The sequence below is a fragment of the Xylona heveae genome (assembly GCF_001619985.1).
Source record: "Xylona heveae TC161 unplaced genomic scaffold L228scaffold_14, whole genome shotgun sequence".
In the NCBI taxonomy this organism is placed as follows: Eukaryota; Fungi; Ascomycota; class Xylonomycetes; order Xylonales; family Xylonaceae; genus Xylona; species Xylona heveae.
In genome coordinates, this window is record NW_017264206.1 from 564,973 (window position 1) to 581,878 (window position 16,906).

The 16,906-nt window shown below is 49.4% G+C and overlaps 6 protein-coding genes and 1 non-coding gene across 7 annotated transcripts; 5 read left to right on the forward strand and 2 right to left on the reverse strand.

The window, feature by feature from the left end:
* Positions 1 to 1,060: 1,060 nt before the first annotated feature.
* On the forward strand, positions 1,061 to 1,153 carry L228DRAFT_t137. Its single transcript has one exon. It is a non-coding gene; the product is annotated as a tRNA-Glu (tRNA).
* Positions 1,154 to 1,410: 257 nt separating this feature from the next.
* L228DRAFT_251402 (hypothetical protein) lies at positions 1,411 to 4,150 on the reverse strand. Its single transcript, XM_018333550.1, has one exon. The coding sequence runs from the start codon at positions 4,101 to 4,103 to the stop codon at positions 1,713 to 1,715; it is 2,391 nt and encodes a 796-aa protein (XP_018184837.1). The 5' UTR covers positions 4,104 to 4,150; the 3' UTR covers positions 1,411 to 1,712.
* A 479-nt stretch (positions 4,151 to 4,629) lies between these two features.
* On the reverse strand, positions 4,630 to 5,923 carry L228DRAFT_50055 (hypothetical protein). The gene has a single exon (XM_018336647.1). It carries the CDS (start codon positions 5,768 to 5,770, stop codon positions 4,823 to 4,825), a length of 948 nt encoding a protein of 315 aa, XP_018184838.1. The 5' UTR covers positions 5,771 to 5,923; the 3' UTR covers positions 4,630 to 4,822.
* Positions 5,924 to 7,878: 1,955 nt separating this feature from the next.
* L228DRAFT_215117 (mitochondrial Lipoyl synthase) lies at positions 7,879 to 9,243 on the forward strand (the record flags this gene model as incomplete). Its single annotated transcript, XM_018330062.1, has 3 exons — positions 7,879 to 8,269; positions 8,329 to 8,898; positions 8,954 to 9,243. 3 exons carry the CDS (start codon positions 7,879 to 7,881, stop codon positions 9,241 to 9,243), a joined length of 1,251 nt encoding a protein of 416 aa, XP_018184839.1.
* Positions 9,244 to 11,280: 2,037 nt separating this feature from the next.
* Positions 11,281 to 11,917, forward strand: L228DRAFT_271527 (hypothetical protein; the record flags this gene model as incomplete). Its single annotated transcript, XM_018335542.1, has 2 exons — positions 11,281 to 11,610; positions 11,714 to 11,917. 2 exons carry the CDS (start codon positions 11,281 to 11,283, stop codon positions 11,915 to 11,917), a joined length of 534 nt encoding a protein of 177 aa, XP_018184840.1.
* Positions 11,918 to 12,038: 121 nt separating this feature from the next.
* Positions 12,039 to 13,214, forward strand: L228DRAFT_50080 (hypothetical protein). Its single transcript, XM_018336648.1, has one exon. The coding sequence runs from the start codon at positions 12,336 to 12,338 to the stop codon at positions 12,879 to 12,881; it is 546 nt and encodes a 181-aa protein (XP_018184841.1). The 5' UTR covers positions 12,039 to 12,335; the 3' UTR covers positions 12,882 to 13,214.
* A 1,031-nt stretch (positions 13,215 to 14,245) lies between these two features.
* Positions 14,246 to 16,461, forward strand: L228DRAFT_251408 (hypothetical protein). Its single transcript, XM_018333551.1, has 6 exons — positions 14,246 to 14,687; positions 14,743 to 14,883; positions 14,937 to 15,074; positions 15,126 to 15,252; positions 15,307 to 15,891; positions 15,952 to 16,461. Exons 1-6 carry the CDS (start codon positions 14,510 to 14,512, stop codon positions 16,007 to 16,009), a joined length of 1,227 nt encoding a protein of 408 aa, XP_018184842.1. The 5' UTR covers positions 14,246 to 14,509; the 3' UTR covers positions 16,010 to 16,461.
* The last annotated feature ends 445 nt before the right edge of the window (positions 16,462 to 16,906 follow it).

The following is a 16,906-nucleotide window of genomic DNA, read 5'->3' on the forward strand; positions in this document are numbered from 1 at the left end:
CGAGGCGTTGCTGTAGCCTGCCGTACTATACAGTGCAACTCCATATTAGCACAACATGTACTCTTTTGGCTGTCATCAGAGCGAGAAAAGAAAAGAAAGCCGACGCACGACCCCTGAGCTTTTCTTTGCCCCCTTGGCCCCTTGGCGGCGCCTCCCGCCACTTTTACGATAGCCTCAAACCCGTCTATTGCCGCTGCCATTTGGTAACCGTGCGAATTCACCACTTTTTTTTTGGTGGAGTCAAATACAGTACCTCAAGCCTGAAATCACATATGACATTTTTGTTTGTAGATCATCGGGCCGCTCCCGATTCGCTCCTCCTGTGAGGTGAAACCTGCTAGGGTGAGTTAGGCCGAGCTGAACATTGATTAAACAATTTTGTTACTCGTACTTTCAAAGGGCGCAGCCTTTCCCATGCATCAGGTCAAGCATGGGATTTCGCGCCCTGCTGTTGATTGCCCAGTTGACACCTCGCTTTTCTTCCCTTGTCGCTTGCACCAAGCAGTAGTATGTTTGCCTATCCTCGGTCTTCCTCGGCGTCTGTCGGTCTCCCATCGCCTCGCTTGGTTGCCCTGCCTGTCGCTCAAACCCTACAAAGGACGCAACGATATCGACCGTACCACCTCTATGCACTCAGGAATCGCGGATGCACTGACGGCTTGTTATCCTTGCAGTATTGGAATATAACCCCTACTATGTGTAACGCAGTGATAAATTACGGATATGGCTGTATCTTCAATGTAGCTGGGTACCTGGTGTCAATGATCATTGACAGTTGCTCCCTGAGATAAACGTTGAAATTATTTCTATCCCTTCACAATAATTTCCAAAAAAAAAAAAAAAATCCTAGCCTATGAGAAAAGAACCATCACACAATTTTCGTCAATAACAACTCATTCAAAAATCATTCACTCGCTCAATATCTTGTAGCCAATCAGCTATCAACCAGCTCCGTGACAATGCATATTGCGAAAGAGCGGTAGCTTCCAGCATCAACTACTGGAGAGGTTTCTCATTGTTGAAATATAGATTACTTTTTGAGCTACCTTTTCAACTACAATCCGGTATGGTGTAGTGGCTAACATTTCGCGTTTTCATGGGTGTCTGATCATCCAGCGCCGCGAGGCCCCGGGTTCAATTCCCGGTACCGGAACTTTTTTTTTATTTTTTTCTGACGACTTTCGTACTAATTGATTTACCATTCTCTTTTTCTTTTCACTGGAAATAATGCTGGCGTCAGATAATACGTTAGTTACACATGTGGTTCATTGACGCAAATGTGATAAAGTGTGTCGCCGCCGTGCATAGGATGGATATCAGGTTTTTGGATCAACTCAAGGACGCGTCGCAAAGGAATACATTTGATTTTGCTCATGAAAAGATATAGGTAAATCTGTATAGAAAGAAGATGGGAGAGGGTTGAGATTGTATTGCACTATTTACAATCATCCTTTAATTATTTCTAAAATGTACATGCAGGCAAGAGAGGAGGGGAAATGTCGAAATGAGAGTCGAGATAGTTATGAACGTCCAAGCTTTGCAAAATCGTAGAGGGAAGAAGACATCAACGCCTTAAAGAAACAACACGCCTTTTACAATGGCCCAGTGTGGTCTAATCCAATTTATATGAACACCTACTCCAAGCAAAAAGCCATGGCCACCATTTCCGCTTGGCGCCGACACAATAGACAAAGGAGAGTGCAGAAGATACATCACTCCATATTTTCGAGCGCACCCTTGCGCGAGGTCTGCTGATGTGACAATCTCTCCTGCTTGCCCTTGGTCCGGCCTTTGACTCTTTGCTTTGAAGGAACGACTTTCTTCGAGGGACCGCTGGCGAGTCGGACAGCATCGGATCCTTCCTGGCCGACATTGACTTCGAAGACATCCTTGCCCTTGGCTTTATTCTTTTTACCGGGAGTGCGCACTCCGAGCTTGACGGGTCGATCCATGCGGGATTTAGCGCCCAGGGCCCAGAGATCTCCCCACGAGGACTTGCGCGCGTCTCGATACGCTTGTTTACCAAAGGACTTGGGCACGGTCCAGCGCTCGAGAGTGCCGGAAGGGGTGCAGAGGTCGAGTATGACGTGGCCGCGGCGTTTGAGGGGCGGGAGGATGGAGCGAGGAAGGGAGAGGGTATTGAGAGTTGGGACTTCTGGCTCGGCATTTGACGAGGTAGTTGTGGGAGTAGAGCTTTGGTCGGATGCAAAGGATGTCTCGGGAGTAGAGGTAGAGTTAGAGGACGAAGTGGAAGGAGAAGACGTGGAAGGGACTTGTTGCTGTTCCTGTTCAAGGGACTGGGAAAGAGTCGCGGGAGTCTCGTAGCCAGCGAATGCAGCTTCCGTGGCTTCTGACCCTTGGATGAGGCCATGTGTTTTACGCTCGTCTCGTCCCCGTCGTAGAGCAACGTAGCTAAAGTCAACGTCTTCGTGGTTTCGAGCAGAGGCTTGGAGGATACGCTGGAGGTAGCTCGGGCGAATGTAGCGCTGACTGAAATGGCAAAAGTCTTTGCGGCCTTGACTGATGCCGGGAGTCAAATACATTGGGCATTTGGCGTGGTTGGTACATGGAGCAATAATCATTCCCGTCTCTTTAAGTCGGGGCGAGGCAGTGATTGAGGACCGTTCCTTTTCTTGTAGGTCACTGGCGACGTGTTCGGATCCGGGCGAGGAGATATAATTGTCTAGGAGCATCTGACGAGCTCCGGCAATAGCCTCGAACCCTCGCGGAATGCCCTTTTCGATGAGAATAAGCACACCTCCGTTGGGATTCAAGAGAGACCACAGGTTCTCCACGTGCATCTTCCTCAGGTATTCTTCATTGAAAGGAAGAAGATTGTGTGGGGCCACAATGATGTCAAATTGCTTTCGACCCGTCGAAGGAGTAGAAGGGTCAAGGAGACTCTCCGGGTTCGGAGTATGAACATAATCAGGAAGTCGCGGCAAAAATGTTGTGTTCTCGAGAAGTCGACTTGCTCGATGACGAAGCGGGGCTGCGCCCGTGATTACAGATGCTCTTCCCAGAGGCGCTTCTTCTGCTGTGGTTTTAATTTCACCCGCATCATGAAGACGTTTCCACTCGGCTTGTAGCACTTCTCGCCATGCAATAACGCCAGCGCCGCCAGCGCCTGTGTCCAAAATCCGCGGACCCCCCTCTTTTTGAAGCAATTCCTTGATCCATTCGGTGCCGAGCCTTTTCCTCACCTCTACAAGGGTGCTCATGACAGAGGCATATATGCCGGGCATAACTGCGGCAACATATACATTACTTTCCATATCCGACATCCTTGTCTGAAATGAGCTTAAGCCAATCGGTTTCTGGGGGAGGTGTCGCTTCGATGCTGGAGTACCTGGCGAGTATGGCAAACCAGGACCGCCAAGCACTTTGTGTGCTGCTTCAGATATATGTTTATTTGATGAATCAGACAGTAGCGCCGTAACGGGGTCGGTGAAGCTTTCTGCAGGCAATTGAAGCGTGGACGGTGACGTGGCAAATCTTCCCGCTATTGTAAATGGATGCGTTCGTAGGTTTGTATCATCAGAGGCATGGAGTTCAAGATCTTCCGCTTCATCGTCGGAGGGTGTCTCCTCAAGGTCTTCCTGAGCTATTTCCTGGTGAGACTCCGCCGGGCGGTCCACCTCGACAATCTCTAGCTCTCCATGTTTGTTTTCCTTTAGCCATAAATCTTTTGTCTCGGATTCATGTTCTCCATCGACATCGCGTGCTTCATATTCGGGAATCGGCAATGGCGGGCCGTACAATCTCTCATAGAGTCTATACTCGTTTTCTGAAAGGACTTTCTCTGGTAGGTATTCGCCGTAGGTATGTCGAGCGTGACGGACAAGCGCCTCTAATTGCTCTGCCGAAAGCGGCGGAGAAAACTCTGCGCGAAACACCGATTCATCTTCATGTTCCCGAGCTTGTTCTGTGACTTCGGGCTTTGAATTTTGTGCGGATGACACTCGAAGTGCTTGCGATCGAACACGAGGCCGTGGGCGAATTGCCGCCGCATGGAATGCACGGGGGGAAATTCTTTGAGATAGCGTGAGCTGATTGAACCTGCAGGATATGCAGACAGGCCTTAAAGCCCGTGTAACAGGCATTTTCAGACTATCAATGAAGCCCCGAAAAGAAGCTTACTCGATGAAGGCGCTTGTAATGTTTGCCATCGCTGCTGGAGTTTCGACCTTTTCAAAATCTGGATGACAGTTTAACAGCCTGTGATTGGCTCGGAAGTCTCACCGCCTTCCATCGGAGTCTTTGGCCAAAGCCGAGCCCCAGGGGCCCTCTCCTTTCCATTTCGGGATATCCTGCATTCTCTCCCTTGGTGACTTTTCATGAAAATCAGAGCACTTCTCCGAGGGAAGCATCAAAGCAGTGCAGCAATCCATATAAATTTCAAAATTCTGACCTATTAAACGGTCCCATTGATTCATGAATTAAAATGACGTTTAAGCCCTATTACGAAACAAAGTCTATTTGCCGCCGTCTACAAAATATACCCATGCCACGGAAAAATGATAGAACCCATCCCAAAGTAATAATGCGTTGCTCGCACCTGCAAACGCCTCGCCCAGCGCTGAATGCAAGGGGTCTTCGTAGAAGAGAAGAATGAAAACACATTATATAGATCGGACAAAAGAGCCGTTGTGCCGTTGTTAGTGAGAAACGACCAACACTCATCAAAGATGTGAATGCCCCACGCCGTGGAGGCGGGAACGCTGTCGAACCGAAGATGAAATGGACTGGGGAAATGCAGGAAAAGATACAAGTCTAAAAGCAAATCGGACGCTTCAAGGGAAAGGGACACTGGCATTAGGCCTCAGGCTAGACCCCGGGCACCCTTTTCCCCGATCAACACCTCCCTTGGTCTCGAGCGCCACTTTCGGTACAAAACGGCGCATATCACGACGAGAACTAATATGAAAATGTTTGGCTGGAATAGTATCGAGTCACCACCACTTGATGGAACTGACTGGAGCCGTTCGGTTGTCGTGTGGACAGAAGCGACGGTGGTTTGAGACGAGGCAAACCGGACAGGCGAGTCGGGGTCGCGATTAACAGAATTCGGCCGCATATCAATGACAGCGGTCGGGGTCGCATGAACTGGTACGGCCTTGACCGAGGTTACCAGTTTATCAGGCAGAATGCCTTCGGCGGCTTTAGCCTTGTGTCCCTCGGATGGCGGTGGCGGAATATTGATGAGTAGTGACTCCACAGGCTTCTCGACAACCGTCTCCTCGGAGGCGGAATGTTCGCGGGACGGCTTTAAGGCAACAGGCTTCTCCACAGAAGGCTGATCCTCGACGGACTGTTCCGGAATTTTTTTCTCAGTGGCGATCTTTTCCATGGCCGGCTGCTCAAGCTCCGTCTCCTCCGCCGTAAGCTTTTGGACAGGGGGCTTTCCATGAGCAGGTTTCTCGACGGTCGGGCTATTTTGCTCTGAAGGCGCTTCGACAAGGACCGCTGGAACAGAGGTGATGGGAGGGGACTGAATAATCTCGACAGAGCTTGTTTCAGGATCAATGGCGGCAGGGGCTGCTGTCTGAATGCCATAGGCAGGAGGTTCGCTCGTCGGCGTAGCGTGAGCGGCGGCTTCTGCTGACGCAATGGAAGCCTCAGCCTGTGCCTTGGCCAGATCTTTTTGGAACTCGGCGAGCCATTTGGAGAGATGTTCGCGTTGTGCCGTTGTTCCCCAATGGGCAAGCAGCAGCTTCTTGCGGGCCTCGCTATCTGAGCCTGGCTCGAGAGAGAGATCAATAACAGGCATATTGATATTATATCAGCCCCAGGCGAGGAGGTGTTGGCTCCTGTTAATTGTTGAGCGGAATTCGCGTATCGAGACCGAGAATCTTAACCTTTGATTCGCGTCGAGCGATAAATTATGTGAGACGCGACAAGGACTTCGGTAAGGGCCTCTGGCACGACCTTTGCCTTCTGCAACCAGATAAGAAGATGTCAGTGACCCGATTCAATGCGAGGAGCACCGTCTCGACAAGGAGAGCCAATGACCAAAGGACGGACGAGACACGCACGATAGGCACGAGAGGGTCGATAGATTGATAAAGGTCTAGACAGGGGAAGAAGAATAGGACAAAAGGGAGAAGAAGCAGTGGAAAGATGGGGAAGACGGGACGATTGGAGGGAGTGGGGATGGTGATAGAAGAAACGGGATCAGGGCGTGGGGTGGTCGAGGCTCTGTGACTGGGTGGGCATGATAAGTTAAGCCAACCGGGCTCAACGAGAAAGTGAGGTGCGAATTGAAGCCAGCGGGATACTTTTTAGTATGACTTACCCTGGACAATTTTAGCCGGCGCAATGGGGAAAGGCCGGGTGGGGATTGGGTGGGAGGGACGATTGAAGGATCCGTGTGCAAGGACCCGGTCAAGATGTCTGGTGGATTATTGATGAATCGAGAGGTGAGAAAAGGGAGACATCGAAGGTGAGGGCAGTTGGCAGGTTTTCGCTGCCACTTCTTGTTAACTTACGGTGTGATTGCAATGACTTTTGGGGATGGGACGACTTCGTAAATTTCCTCACTACCGTAGTACGTAACTCACATCATTTACGGTGTACGGGCCGCGCTGCAACTATCTGATTGAGACCAGCAAAACAAACCGGCCTAAGGATCGGTTCCAGTCTCAAGGACAGGCCTTCTTCGGGTTCCACTAACTCACTTTGGTTCGGCATTTGTAGGTAAAAAAAGGCTGAACCGAGTAGCAAAGACAACTGGCGGGATCGATTACGGCCCACTACCACTCGGCAGGGTTAAGGTTGCACGACGGCACCTGTTCGCCCATGCTGAAACGAGCAATTCATTCATGACGGGCAAAAGGGTGAGCAGCTGGGTGTCTTCAATATAGAATTGCTATTTGGCCCCAAATAATACAAAACCTTGATGTTTAGGTTTCCGTGTGCGCAACGGGTAGGCCATGCAGAGGGCCCTGATACGATACACATGTAACGAGTACGAGTACAAATCCTCGTAAAAGGACCGCCTGCCGCTGGCGTTAGAAAAATAAGCGTTAGATCGCCGTGTCTTCTTTTTATCCTCTTTCTCCGTCCTTTTTTCCCTCTTCCAAATAAGTTACTTTGTACTTCGTACCTTGAGTATCAATTCGTTCGAGCCTTGCAGACTTTTAAGCGAGCTCAACTCCCGAAGCTGGGTTTCCATGGTACGAGTTATGGCTTAAGGTTGCATCTTGGCAATGCACCCGCTGAGCCATTGGTTCGCCCTGCACCAGACTGACTTTGACATGTGCTTGGTGCTCAGAATGATAGTTCAATGCATTGAGGCATCCTGAGATCTCAATTAGACCGGTCCATCTTGTCGACAACCCGACGGCGCATGTCGTATTTCTGCTTGCGCGTGTAAAAGTATCTCTAAGAAAAGCAAATGCGCCGAACTGGGGAAAATCCAGACAGGAGCAACGGGAGCCAGAAGGATCGACCACCATTGACCAGCTGAAACCGGCAGCAACGGGCTAGGGAGAAGCGAGTACCTTCGCTGATTGAAGGAATACGGGGAAGGACAAGGTAACCAAAGTGGTACTCCGTAATCATCAGTCTTTATCACGACAGAACTCGCCCAGAACTCGCCTCATCGAACTCCTCTGCCAGGTCCGAGTTGGGGGAACGTCGGGAAGAGAACATGCAACTAAACTCAAAGCAGCTAAGCTTTCGTTTGGTCATTTCCACCAATCACCGGCGTTTGAATGTTTCGATGCGTACCTGACGTTCATTTGGATGAGTCATTCATTATCTAATCACATCTACGCATCATGGATGTCCGGCATCCGAAATTATATTCACCAGACAAGCTCCGGGGGTGTTGTGTGTGCAAGCGCTGTGAACTACTCAAGTCAAGGAAGAAGAAAAATGACTACGGCTGTAAGGACTGCAGTGCTCCGCTCCATCGTCGCTGCTCCGACGAGAGCGTCTATCTCCTCTACTGGAAGTCTCCCAGTCATCCGGACTTTGGCCACCGCTGCCCCGGAACCTCCGGCCACTGGAGGCACAACTCGACGACCAAAAACAGCATTTCATGACAGGCTCAATGCCGGCCCTTCGTTTGCTGACTTTGTCGGTGGCGATAAGGAACAGCCCTTGTCGCCGGAGGAAGCCCTAGAATTGAAAACCGCCATGGTTGGTCCCAAAGGCAAGCAGAAAAAGATTGTTCGCCTTCCCGAATGGTTGAAGACGCCTGTACCCGATGGAAAGAACTTTAAGAAAATTCGAAATGATCTTCGAGGCTTGAACTTGCATACAGGTTTGTGAACACACAAATAGTGCCAGATACAGAACCTGGACTGACTCTGGGGGAAACAGTTTGCGAGGAAGCTCGCTGTCCCAACATTTCCGACTGCTGGGGTGGCTCGTCCAAATCCGCTGCAACGGCCACCATTATGCTCATGGGCGACACTTGCACGCGTGGATGCCGATTTTGCTCTGTCAAGACGTTAAAGGCGCCGCCGCCCCTCGATCCCCACGAACCCGAGAATACCGCCGAGGCTCTTTCACGATGGGGGTTGGGATATGTGGTGCTGACATCCGTTGACCGCGACGACCTCGTGGATGGCGGTGCTCACCACTTTGCCGAAACAATTTCAAAGATTAAGCAAAAAGCTCCAACCATGCTTGTCGAAGCCCTGACAGGTGACTATGCCGGCGATACCGAAATGGTCCGCTTGGTGGCCCAAAGTGGACTTGACGTGTATGCGCACAACGTAGAGACAGTTGAAGCGCTGACACCCATGGTGCGAGACCGCCGAGCGACATTCCGACAGAGTTTGAAGGTTTTGGACACGGCAAAGAAGGCCAAGGAGGGCTTGATCACAAAGACAAGTATCATGCTGGGCTTTGGTGAGACAGAAGAGCAAATCTGGGAGACTCTCAGAGGTATGTTCTGCACCACTTCAGTCAATATTTGTATAAGGCTAATAGTTCCCCGCAGAGCTCCGTGCCATTGATGTGGACGTAGTAACTTTTGGCCAATACATGCGCCCAACTAAGCGGCACATGAAGGTCGAAGAATACGTCACACCTGCCGCCTTTGAATTGTGGCGCCAACGCGCGCTGGACATGGGATTCCTTTACTGCGCCAGCGGTCCCCTTGTCCGTAGTTCGTACAAGGCAGGTGAAGCTTTCATTGAGAACGTGCTTAAGAAGCGCGCGCGTCAAAACCAAGCGGCCATGTCTGGCGCGTCTGGTGTTGAGAAGGTCGATCCGAGTGCCTTGCCTTAGATTGCATTGCTCCGCGTTTTCTTCGCCTCGGCTGAGACTTGTCCATATTTTTTCCTTGTACATTTGCATTATGGCGTTTTGCAGGCGGCGTAAATTTATGCAAAATCTTTGGGCCACAAGTTTGAGAATCTGTCATGCTCGTCTTCGCGAAGTGTGTCCCCTGTGGATTGATCAGTAGTCGGGCTTTATCTGTTTGAGTCGCTCTGCTATCCGCTGATACATTCCATCCGTATGGCGACTTTGTCTTTCGTTGGAGTTTCACTGGCTTTGCCCAGTCGATTATGCTGTCAAAATCAGTATGTAATCGCAACTTGTCATTGTTCCGCAGCAATACTCTTGCTGGATAAGCCTATATGAACGTCGACCTGTCTTTCGAACATATGTGACGAGGAAATGAACGGATATCCTCGTCGATGTGTTTCAGTCATATCTCCTTCAACGGATTATAGGACGAGGCCTGCTCACTACTGGAACTAGGATAAGCAAAAAGACCTGATGACGATATCGCCGTCCATCTAAGCATCACCGAAAGTCTTCAGGCCTCGCTACGATCATTCATTCAACCACGCGCCTTCCCTGCTCAGACAATGCCAGTCATTCACCAACTCGCTAGTCAACAACCTCTCCTTCCCCCAAGCTTCCCAGCCTTCCGCTTTCTCTGTCCCGAAGCTATCTTTATATTCTGCTGAATCCACTTTCGTGTAACACCGATCCGGGCATGGCGTAGTGGTTAACGTGTCGCGAGCGTTAACCACACGCCATCGCCCGGACCGGTTCGAGCCCCCTTGGCGGAACAGCTTTATTTCCAACTTCCACTTCCACCCACAAAAAATGAAATAAAGCTGTTCCGCCGCAAAAAGGGGGCTCGCAGTAAAATCCGGCTGGACCGGGTTTTCGTAGGCACCTCATAAGAGGTGCTGAGCTTTTTGTTATTTCGACTAAATCTCTATTTCTCACTTTCTTTAATCTTTTGACTTATACATTACTTCAAAAAAGCTGAGCGCGCATTCATTTTTGGAGTGTCTTGGCCAAGAAGAGGCAGATTGTTTCGCATTAGAAAAGAAAACAAACTAGGAGATGAACGGAGGATGGTGCGACGCAAGGGCCCAGCATATTCAGTGCTTTACAGTGTTGCCCGCTACGGGCGCGCGAGGTCAGATTCGATGCCGGGGGCCTTGGGGATGGTTCGTGTAAATTGGGGGTGTGATTGCGGTTGGGGATCTGGATTGCTTTGGTGATCTGGCGATCTCCTACATCCGTTTGTGTTGAGTGACTTGTCATGTGTGCCCTCTCCTTGTTTCGCACATACGCTGCCTTTTCCTTACTCTCAATTTCTTTCATAACATGCTGGTGTTCTCGAGCTCTGGAAATGGATTTTACTATACATATCTAGCAAGACGGCGGTTTGGCACGGGTGTTCAACATTATATGCGCGGCAGCGAAGAGGTTTGGCTTCATCAGCCTGCTAATCCCGACGACGGTGTTATCCAAGGTGTACATGAGGGGAGTGCAATGATTGCGTTTCTAGGAAACTAAAGGATATCCTTGATTCCACCAAATTTTAAAAATACCGTGCAAGCTCTAGTTTAATGCGTCAAGTCCTTGAATGAATGCACGACGAAGATACACATTATCCACTGAGGCCCGTTAACTTGAAGACAAGGCACACGGCCTTAAGTTTGAGATCCTTGCGGGAAGACGGCAAATTTGGCACTACAAGTTACTCTGTTTTGTTATTCCTTGCTACTTGATCCTGTTGCGCTATTCGGCTAAGCTTCACTGTTTCTCTCCAAATTCTCCTGCCGCGCTGTTCAGTCTGAGAAACAGACAGATCTTTGAGCAGTACGTACCTGAGTATAGCAACATCACTTGAACTTATTCGAAACTATCAATACACGTTTATGAGAATACTGGGCCTCGTAAGTGCTAAGGAACTTGAAACACAGAAAAGTTGAAAAATACCTTGATAGACGGAGCTGGGCGGTGAAGTGCTGGGTTGGCAGAAAACGGACAATCTGGGGACTCGCTAAGCCCAGCATGGTTGGCGCCCGCCACCTGCCGCCCTTCCGACAACCCAAGGGACCAGCGATGTGGTCCTACTCGACATCTCCATATCGAAAAAAGAAGGGAAACTCGCATCCGACAAATCGACCGGCGACAGGACAACATGTCTGCTCCGAGTCGCCCATATATCTCACAGGGGCGGGTATTACAGAGGTAAATGACTCTGTCTTGCTGGTTATTGCAAGAAGTGAAGGTGCTGATGATTCATTGTTCCGGTATAGCCCGCCGCTCACTGCTCGCATTCGTGAGTTCTTTAGTAGTGCATATATATTCATTGGACTATATTTGACTACACTTTTCTCGGTATGTCTATTCTGAATCTTTATGATTTCATGATTTCTGTAATAAAAGGGATCGGAGCTGGAATCTCCAACAACAAGCAACTGACTTGTGAACCTCGGTTCAGTTTGACGCATATGCGGCTGCCGAATCATCGTCTTTCAATATACGCAGACGATCACCTGGCTCAGGTGCATCCATCCGACGGGGCTGGGGTGGTGGAGGTGGTGGTAGTGGAGGTGGTGGCGGTCCAGGAAGCGGAGGTGGAGGAGGCAGGCGGCTTGGGACCGTAGACGATATTCGCGGTCCGGAATGCCAGAGTTGCAAGTGACATGAGTAGCTTTGATGGAAGCCGCGACTAAGGATTGCCTTTTCCTTTTCTTGATGTGTGTTTGGTCAATGTTTTGCTTTCGCCCCGCCTTGTGCCAAACACAACCCCTTCATCACCTATGCACCGTTTGTTACGCATCTCATAAAATACAACAGCAACGCCTTGCTAAATACAACACTTGCCTCATAAGAGGTTTCTTGATCTTTTCATCACACTGTACCCTTTTTTGGTGTAACCTCCATCTCCATCGCAAAGTCACGCTGCGTGAATACCGCACTTCAGCTTTCAACCTTCTTATCGGCGCGCCGGCTTGCCAGTATCAAACTCGTTTCGTTGTCGAATTTGGCGTGTCCCGCTTTGAATCTCCCTAATATCGCAAAATCATCACATCTCAATCACGGCTATCAAATCATCGACAATGCCTTCTCGGAAACGCAGCTATGACCAGTACATCGACGAAGTTAGCTTGTCAGAGATTCAACGGCCCCGCATTATAAATAACAATCCATCATCGTCAAGCACTGAAGCACAACCGACCAGGACTTCACGACCCCGTGTTCGTCAACAAAGTGTCGCGCGCCGTGTCCAGGCGGTCCTTGAAATATTCGAAGGTCAGCTTTCACAGGAGTTTGTCAAGGAATTCAACAGAAAAAGTGTCGTGTGTCCGCAGAAGAAGACGAGGAAGGCTGCAGCGTCCCCGCCTCCGTCTCCTACTTTGCCTCCTACTACTGCATTTCCTCCTACGCCTAGAAAAGTTCCACCAACACCTCGAAAGCGAATTATCAAGAAGTCTACGCCCCGGCCTATGGACTACTCTGCGTCGAAGATCCTCCAAGCTTTGCCGAGAGATGCGTTTACCAGACAACCAACCCCTCAACAAGACGCAAACAAGTCGTCAGTCATTTCCAGCATCACGGCGCTTGTCTTCATGGGCATGACAACTTGGTGGGCGTTTTCAAGATGAGATCAATGCGAGGCAAAATACATAAACTATCACCAAAAGTAGTGAATAACTTGAACCCCGCTGGAGGTGGATTGAGGGGTTGTTTCAGCTGCACTGTCGCGCTATGCGTTATCCCATTATAAGCAGATCTCTTACCGCTGGTGATGTGGCGAGGTGCCTCTTTGTTATTGCGCAGTTCATGCTGCGGCGTTGTTACTGACTGTATGTTTTTGCCTTGCCAATCGGGTGTATCATGATATCGATAACAAAAAACTAAACGGAAGATTCAGCAGGGAGCCGAACGAAATGTGAAATGAATTACCGTTTAATCCTGTCCAGAAATTACATGGAAGTTCGCAACGGCCCCACAATAATACTTTATATGTACTTTCACGCTGGTACGATCAGTTGTTGCGTGCCGAAATGACAGAAAAACAAAGGAACTGCTAGAGCGGATTGTGGGACCAGAAAGCCTTCATTGGGATACCGCGTTTATGCCATGGTATTTTAGAGTTTGTCGCACAATGTCCTGACGGTCTCATTGCTTTCATGGTCTGGGCAGATAGTGGATTCATGTCTACATCGTTCATGTATTTTATTCGACGCATACAGAAGCTTGAAGGGGAATATCTTCTTAGCGGGTTTTAGATAATTCTGATTATGCAGGTACGAGTTATTCTTCCGCTATGCAAGTTAGTCTGCTCGCAAATAAGGTCGCCTTTTTCGGCACTGCTCACTTCATACAAGGAACAAGTGCACATTGCAAGGGCTGGGCTACGCAAGTGATGACATTGGAGCAAGCTACTGCGTCACCCTCTTTTGCTAGTCGTGATCAGCTCAGCATCAAAAGCTAATGTTCCTTGAAAGTAAATGATCAGAGCCTGGGTACGTGGAATTGGAACGTGTACATGGTCAAATTTGTCTTGGCTACTGCGTCATCCTCGGAAGTCCGGTTAATGTGCTTCGGTAGTTGTGTTCATGTGGCGGTGCAACGCAGGACAAAGTTGGAATTGTGGGGTAGTCTCAGGGACATGTGTGGCTGATATGTGGCTTGAAGCTTCCAAATCAAGCCAAGCTGAGTTGTACATGACGTTTAAGCTGTTCATCCTAACCCAAATGGATTGCTGTACGTGACCATTGTTCATAATTTTGGTTTAGCGCCAAGTTCTTCGTGGCCTAATTGAGTAACGTCCTCGGGTAGGGCCCACCTAAGGAGCTTCCCTTGTTCCTGCACCAAGTTCCTTCCCCAGCAATAAACCTGGAAAGGCGTCATCTGCCAGCCGGTTGCGTTTGTTTTGCTTCCAAGGAATTTTCGACAAAGATGTTGGCAAATTTGCCCGACTTTGCTTTCCCAATTCACAATCATGTCATTGCTCCTTCACTTCTTTCCTTTCTTAGACAACCAATCGGTCATAGTGACGAACCTTCTTCCCCTATGACTACACACCAATCCTGGTAAACCTTCACTATATAAACAACCTCTAACCCCGCACTCACACTTCTCTTCTCTTTCACTACAGAATCATCCATCCTCTTTCAAATACACCTTCCATTAAGCTTACACTTTCCCCGCCTTACGAGTCTACGAACGAACTGTTACGGTCTACGATTGTTTCTCTACATACCCTACAATATTTCTTCCATTAATCATGTCGAGCATCGTAAACAAGGTTAAGGACGCCCTGACGGGTGACAAGCACGACACGACCACTACCCACCACTCCACGACGGGTACTGGAGCCACTGGAACTACAGGTTCTACCAACTACGGCCATCACGATACCAACATTGGCAATAAGGCCGACCCTCGCATCGATAGCGATCTTGGTAAGCTCTTGCATGCTAACTCCCTATAGAATGGTTGCTTACTTGGGAATTTAAGACCACCGTGGTGCTACCGGTGCCACTGGCACTACTGGAACCTCTGGTTACGGAGCTGGCACTACCAGTGGCTCTTCCAACTACGGACCTCATGACTCAAACTTAGCTAATAAGGCCGATCCTCGTGTCGACAGTGATCTTGGTAAGCCCCTTGAAATGGAACTTTACAGAACAATAGCTTACTCTAGAGCTTAGACAACCGTGGTGCCCCAGGAACTTCTGGCTATGGAACTTCTGGTTACGGAGCTGGCTCTACCAGTGGCTCTACCAACTATGGTCCTCATAGCTCAAACGTGGCTAACAAGACCGACCCTCGTGTAGACAGCGACCGTGGTAAGTTTTCTCGGTTTCGGTGATTTCTCTCCCTATTCTAAACATCGATAGACCACCGCGGTGCTCACGGCACCACTGGCACTACTGGCACTACTGGAGGTTACGGGTCTAGCACCACCAGTGGCTCGACCAACTATGGCCCTCACTCGAGTAACGTTGCGAATAAGGCCGATCCAAGGTTTGTGTCATTCCAAGTCTTTAGTGCAAATGTCCAAGGCTAATTTTGTCACAGAGTTGACAGTGATCTTGACAACCGTGGCACCCATGGTACTGGTCTAGCTGGCGCCGCCGGCACCACTGGTGCGACTCACCACAGTCACTCAGCTACCGGCACTGGCACTGGCACTGGCTATGGCTCGACCAATGCTGGCCCTCACAATACCAACACTGCCAACAAGCTTGACCCACGCGTGGATTCCGACCTCGATGGATCTCGCAATCTGGGTACTGCCGGTCACTCAACCACCACCGGTGGCAGCACTGGCACTGGTGCTGGTTATGGCACTCATAATTCCCATGGTACTCACGGTACTCACGGTACTCACGGTACCCACGAGACTTATGGCACTCATGGTACTCATGGTTCTCACGGTACTCACGGCAGCACTGGCACTGGTGCTGGTTATGGCACTCATAATACCCGTGGTACTCATGGTACTCACGATACTTATGGCGGTCATGGTACTCAAGGCACTCATGGCACCCATGGCTCCCATGGTACTCATGGTGCTTATGATGCAGCTGGAGCGGGACCTGGCCCTGCGCCTAACACTGCCGGCCCCCATAAGCAAGATATCCTCAATAAGGTGGATCCTCGGTAAGAAAAACAAGCTTCTTGAATTGGGGTGATTGACCTGGTTGCTAATTTTATTGATAGCGTCGACTCCGATCTTGACGGTAGCAAGACTGTTGGTGGCAATAAGACTTACACGTAGGTGATCCAGGAGCAGTCCATGGTCCTTGGAGCCCGACCTTAAACGTTTGCCCTTAGGTCTTCTGGTTCAACCGCCAAGGATCCACGGGATGCGGCACAGGTCCCTCCAAGTGTTTTTGCACAGACTGTGGGCGAACCTGAGATTATGCACGGCGATACTTCTCACAATCGGGCGGGTCGTCATGGTAGCACCACAGGTGAGGATCTTCGGCGCTACGGCTCTGGCCAGCGTTGAAAATTTTTTCTTTGTTTATTCTTATTTTCTTAGCGATGGATGGTGTGATACCAAGAAAAACGCCTAGCTTTGTTGCCTGATGGGCATTTCTTTGCTTGCTTCGCTTTTGCATGCATTAGTTTTACGGCTCTCACATTGGAGCAAATAGGACGAATTATTTCTAGCAAATCTTTGAACGCTAAACGCATGATTATGTGAAAATTGATAAGAGAATGGTGATCCTTGAAATCTACTTAATGGCTTTTTTGCCATTGAACTCTTGCATGTGGTTTTCCAAGATGCGGTTAGAGATCTGGTGATTTTGGCATGATGACGTTTCACGCCATTCGTCAACCCAATCGACAAGATGCCAAAACAACAAGGCTTCATGTAGCTCCAACTCCAAACCCGTCAAATTTAAATGTAGTCATGCTGTTTCATGTAGCCAGGCTCATCCCTGACTGAATGACGAATGTGATTATTGCGGCCGTGGACTCCGAGAGGGAAACCATTTTCACCAAGCACATGGTTAACGAGCTATTTTGTGTTAACAACAATATCAATCATATTCCAGTTTTTCAAAAAGGGTGTTATCTCGCGGATGGGACGTCGTTGTATTTTTTGCACGCTTGGCCGGAATTTGAAAGGACCTTTTGAGATGGTGCCGGGTATCTACTGGGTTGA

Bases quoted from the DNA above. Each gene is read 5' to 3' on its own strand.
- L228DRAFT_251402 (XM_018333550.1), bottom strand. From the start codon at position 4,103: ATGCCTGTTACACGGGCTTTAAGGCCTGTCTGCATATCCTGCAGGTTC.
- L228DRAFT_50055 (XM_018336647.1), bottom strand. From the start codon at position 5,770: ATGCCTGTTATTGATCTCTCTCTCGAGCCAGGCTCAGATAGCGAGGCC.
- L228DRAFT_50080 (XM_018336648.1), top strand. From the start codon at position 12,336: ATGCCTTCTCGGAAACGCAGCTATGACCAGTACATCGACGAAGTTAGC.
- L228DRAFT_251408 (XM_018333551.1), top strand. From the start codon at position 14,510: ATGTCGAGCATCGTAAACAAGGTTAAGGACGCCCTGACGGGTGACAAG. The intron at 14,884-14,936 runs GTAAGCCCCTTG...TCTAGAGCTTAG, and splicing joins TCGTGTCGACAGTGATCTTG to ACAACCGTGGTGCCCCAGGA. The intron at 15,892-15,951 runs GTAAGAAAAACA...TTTTATTGATAG, and splicing joins CTCAATAAGGTGGATCCTCG to CGTCGACTCCGATCTTGACG.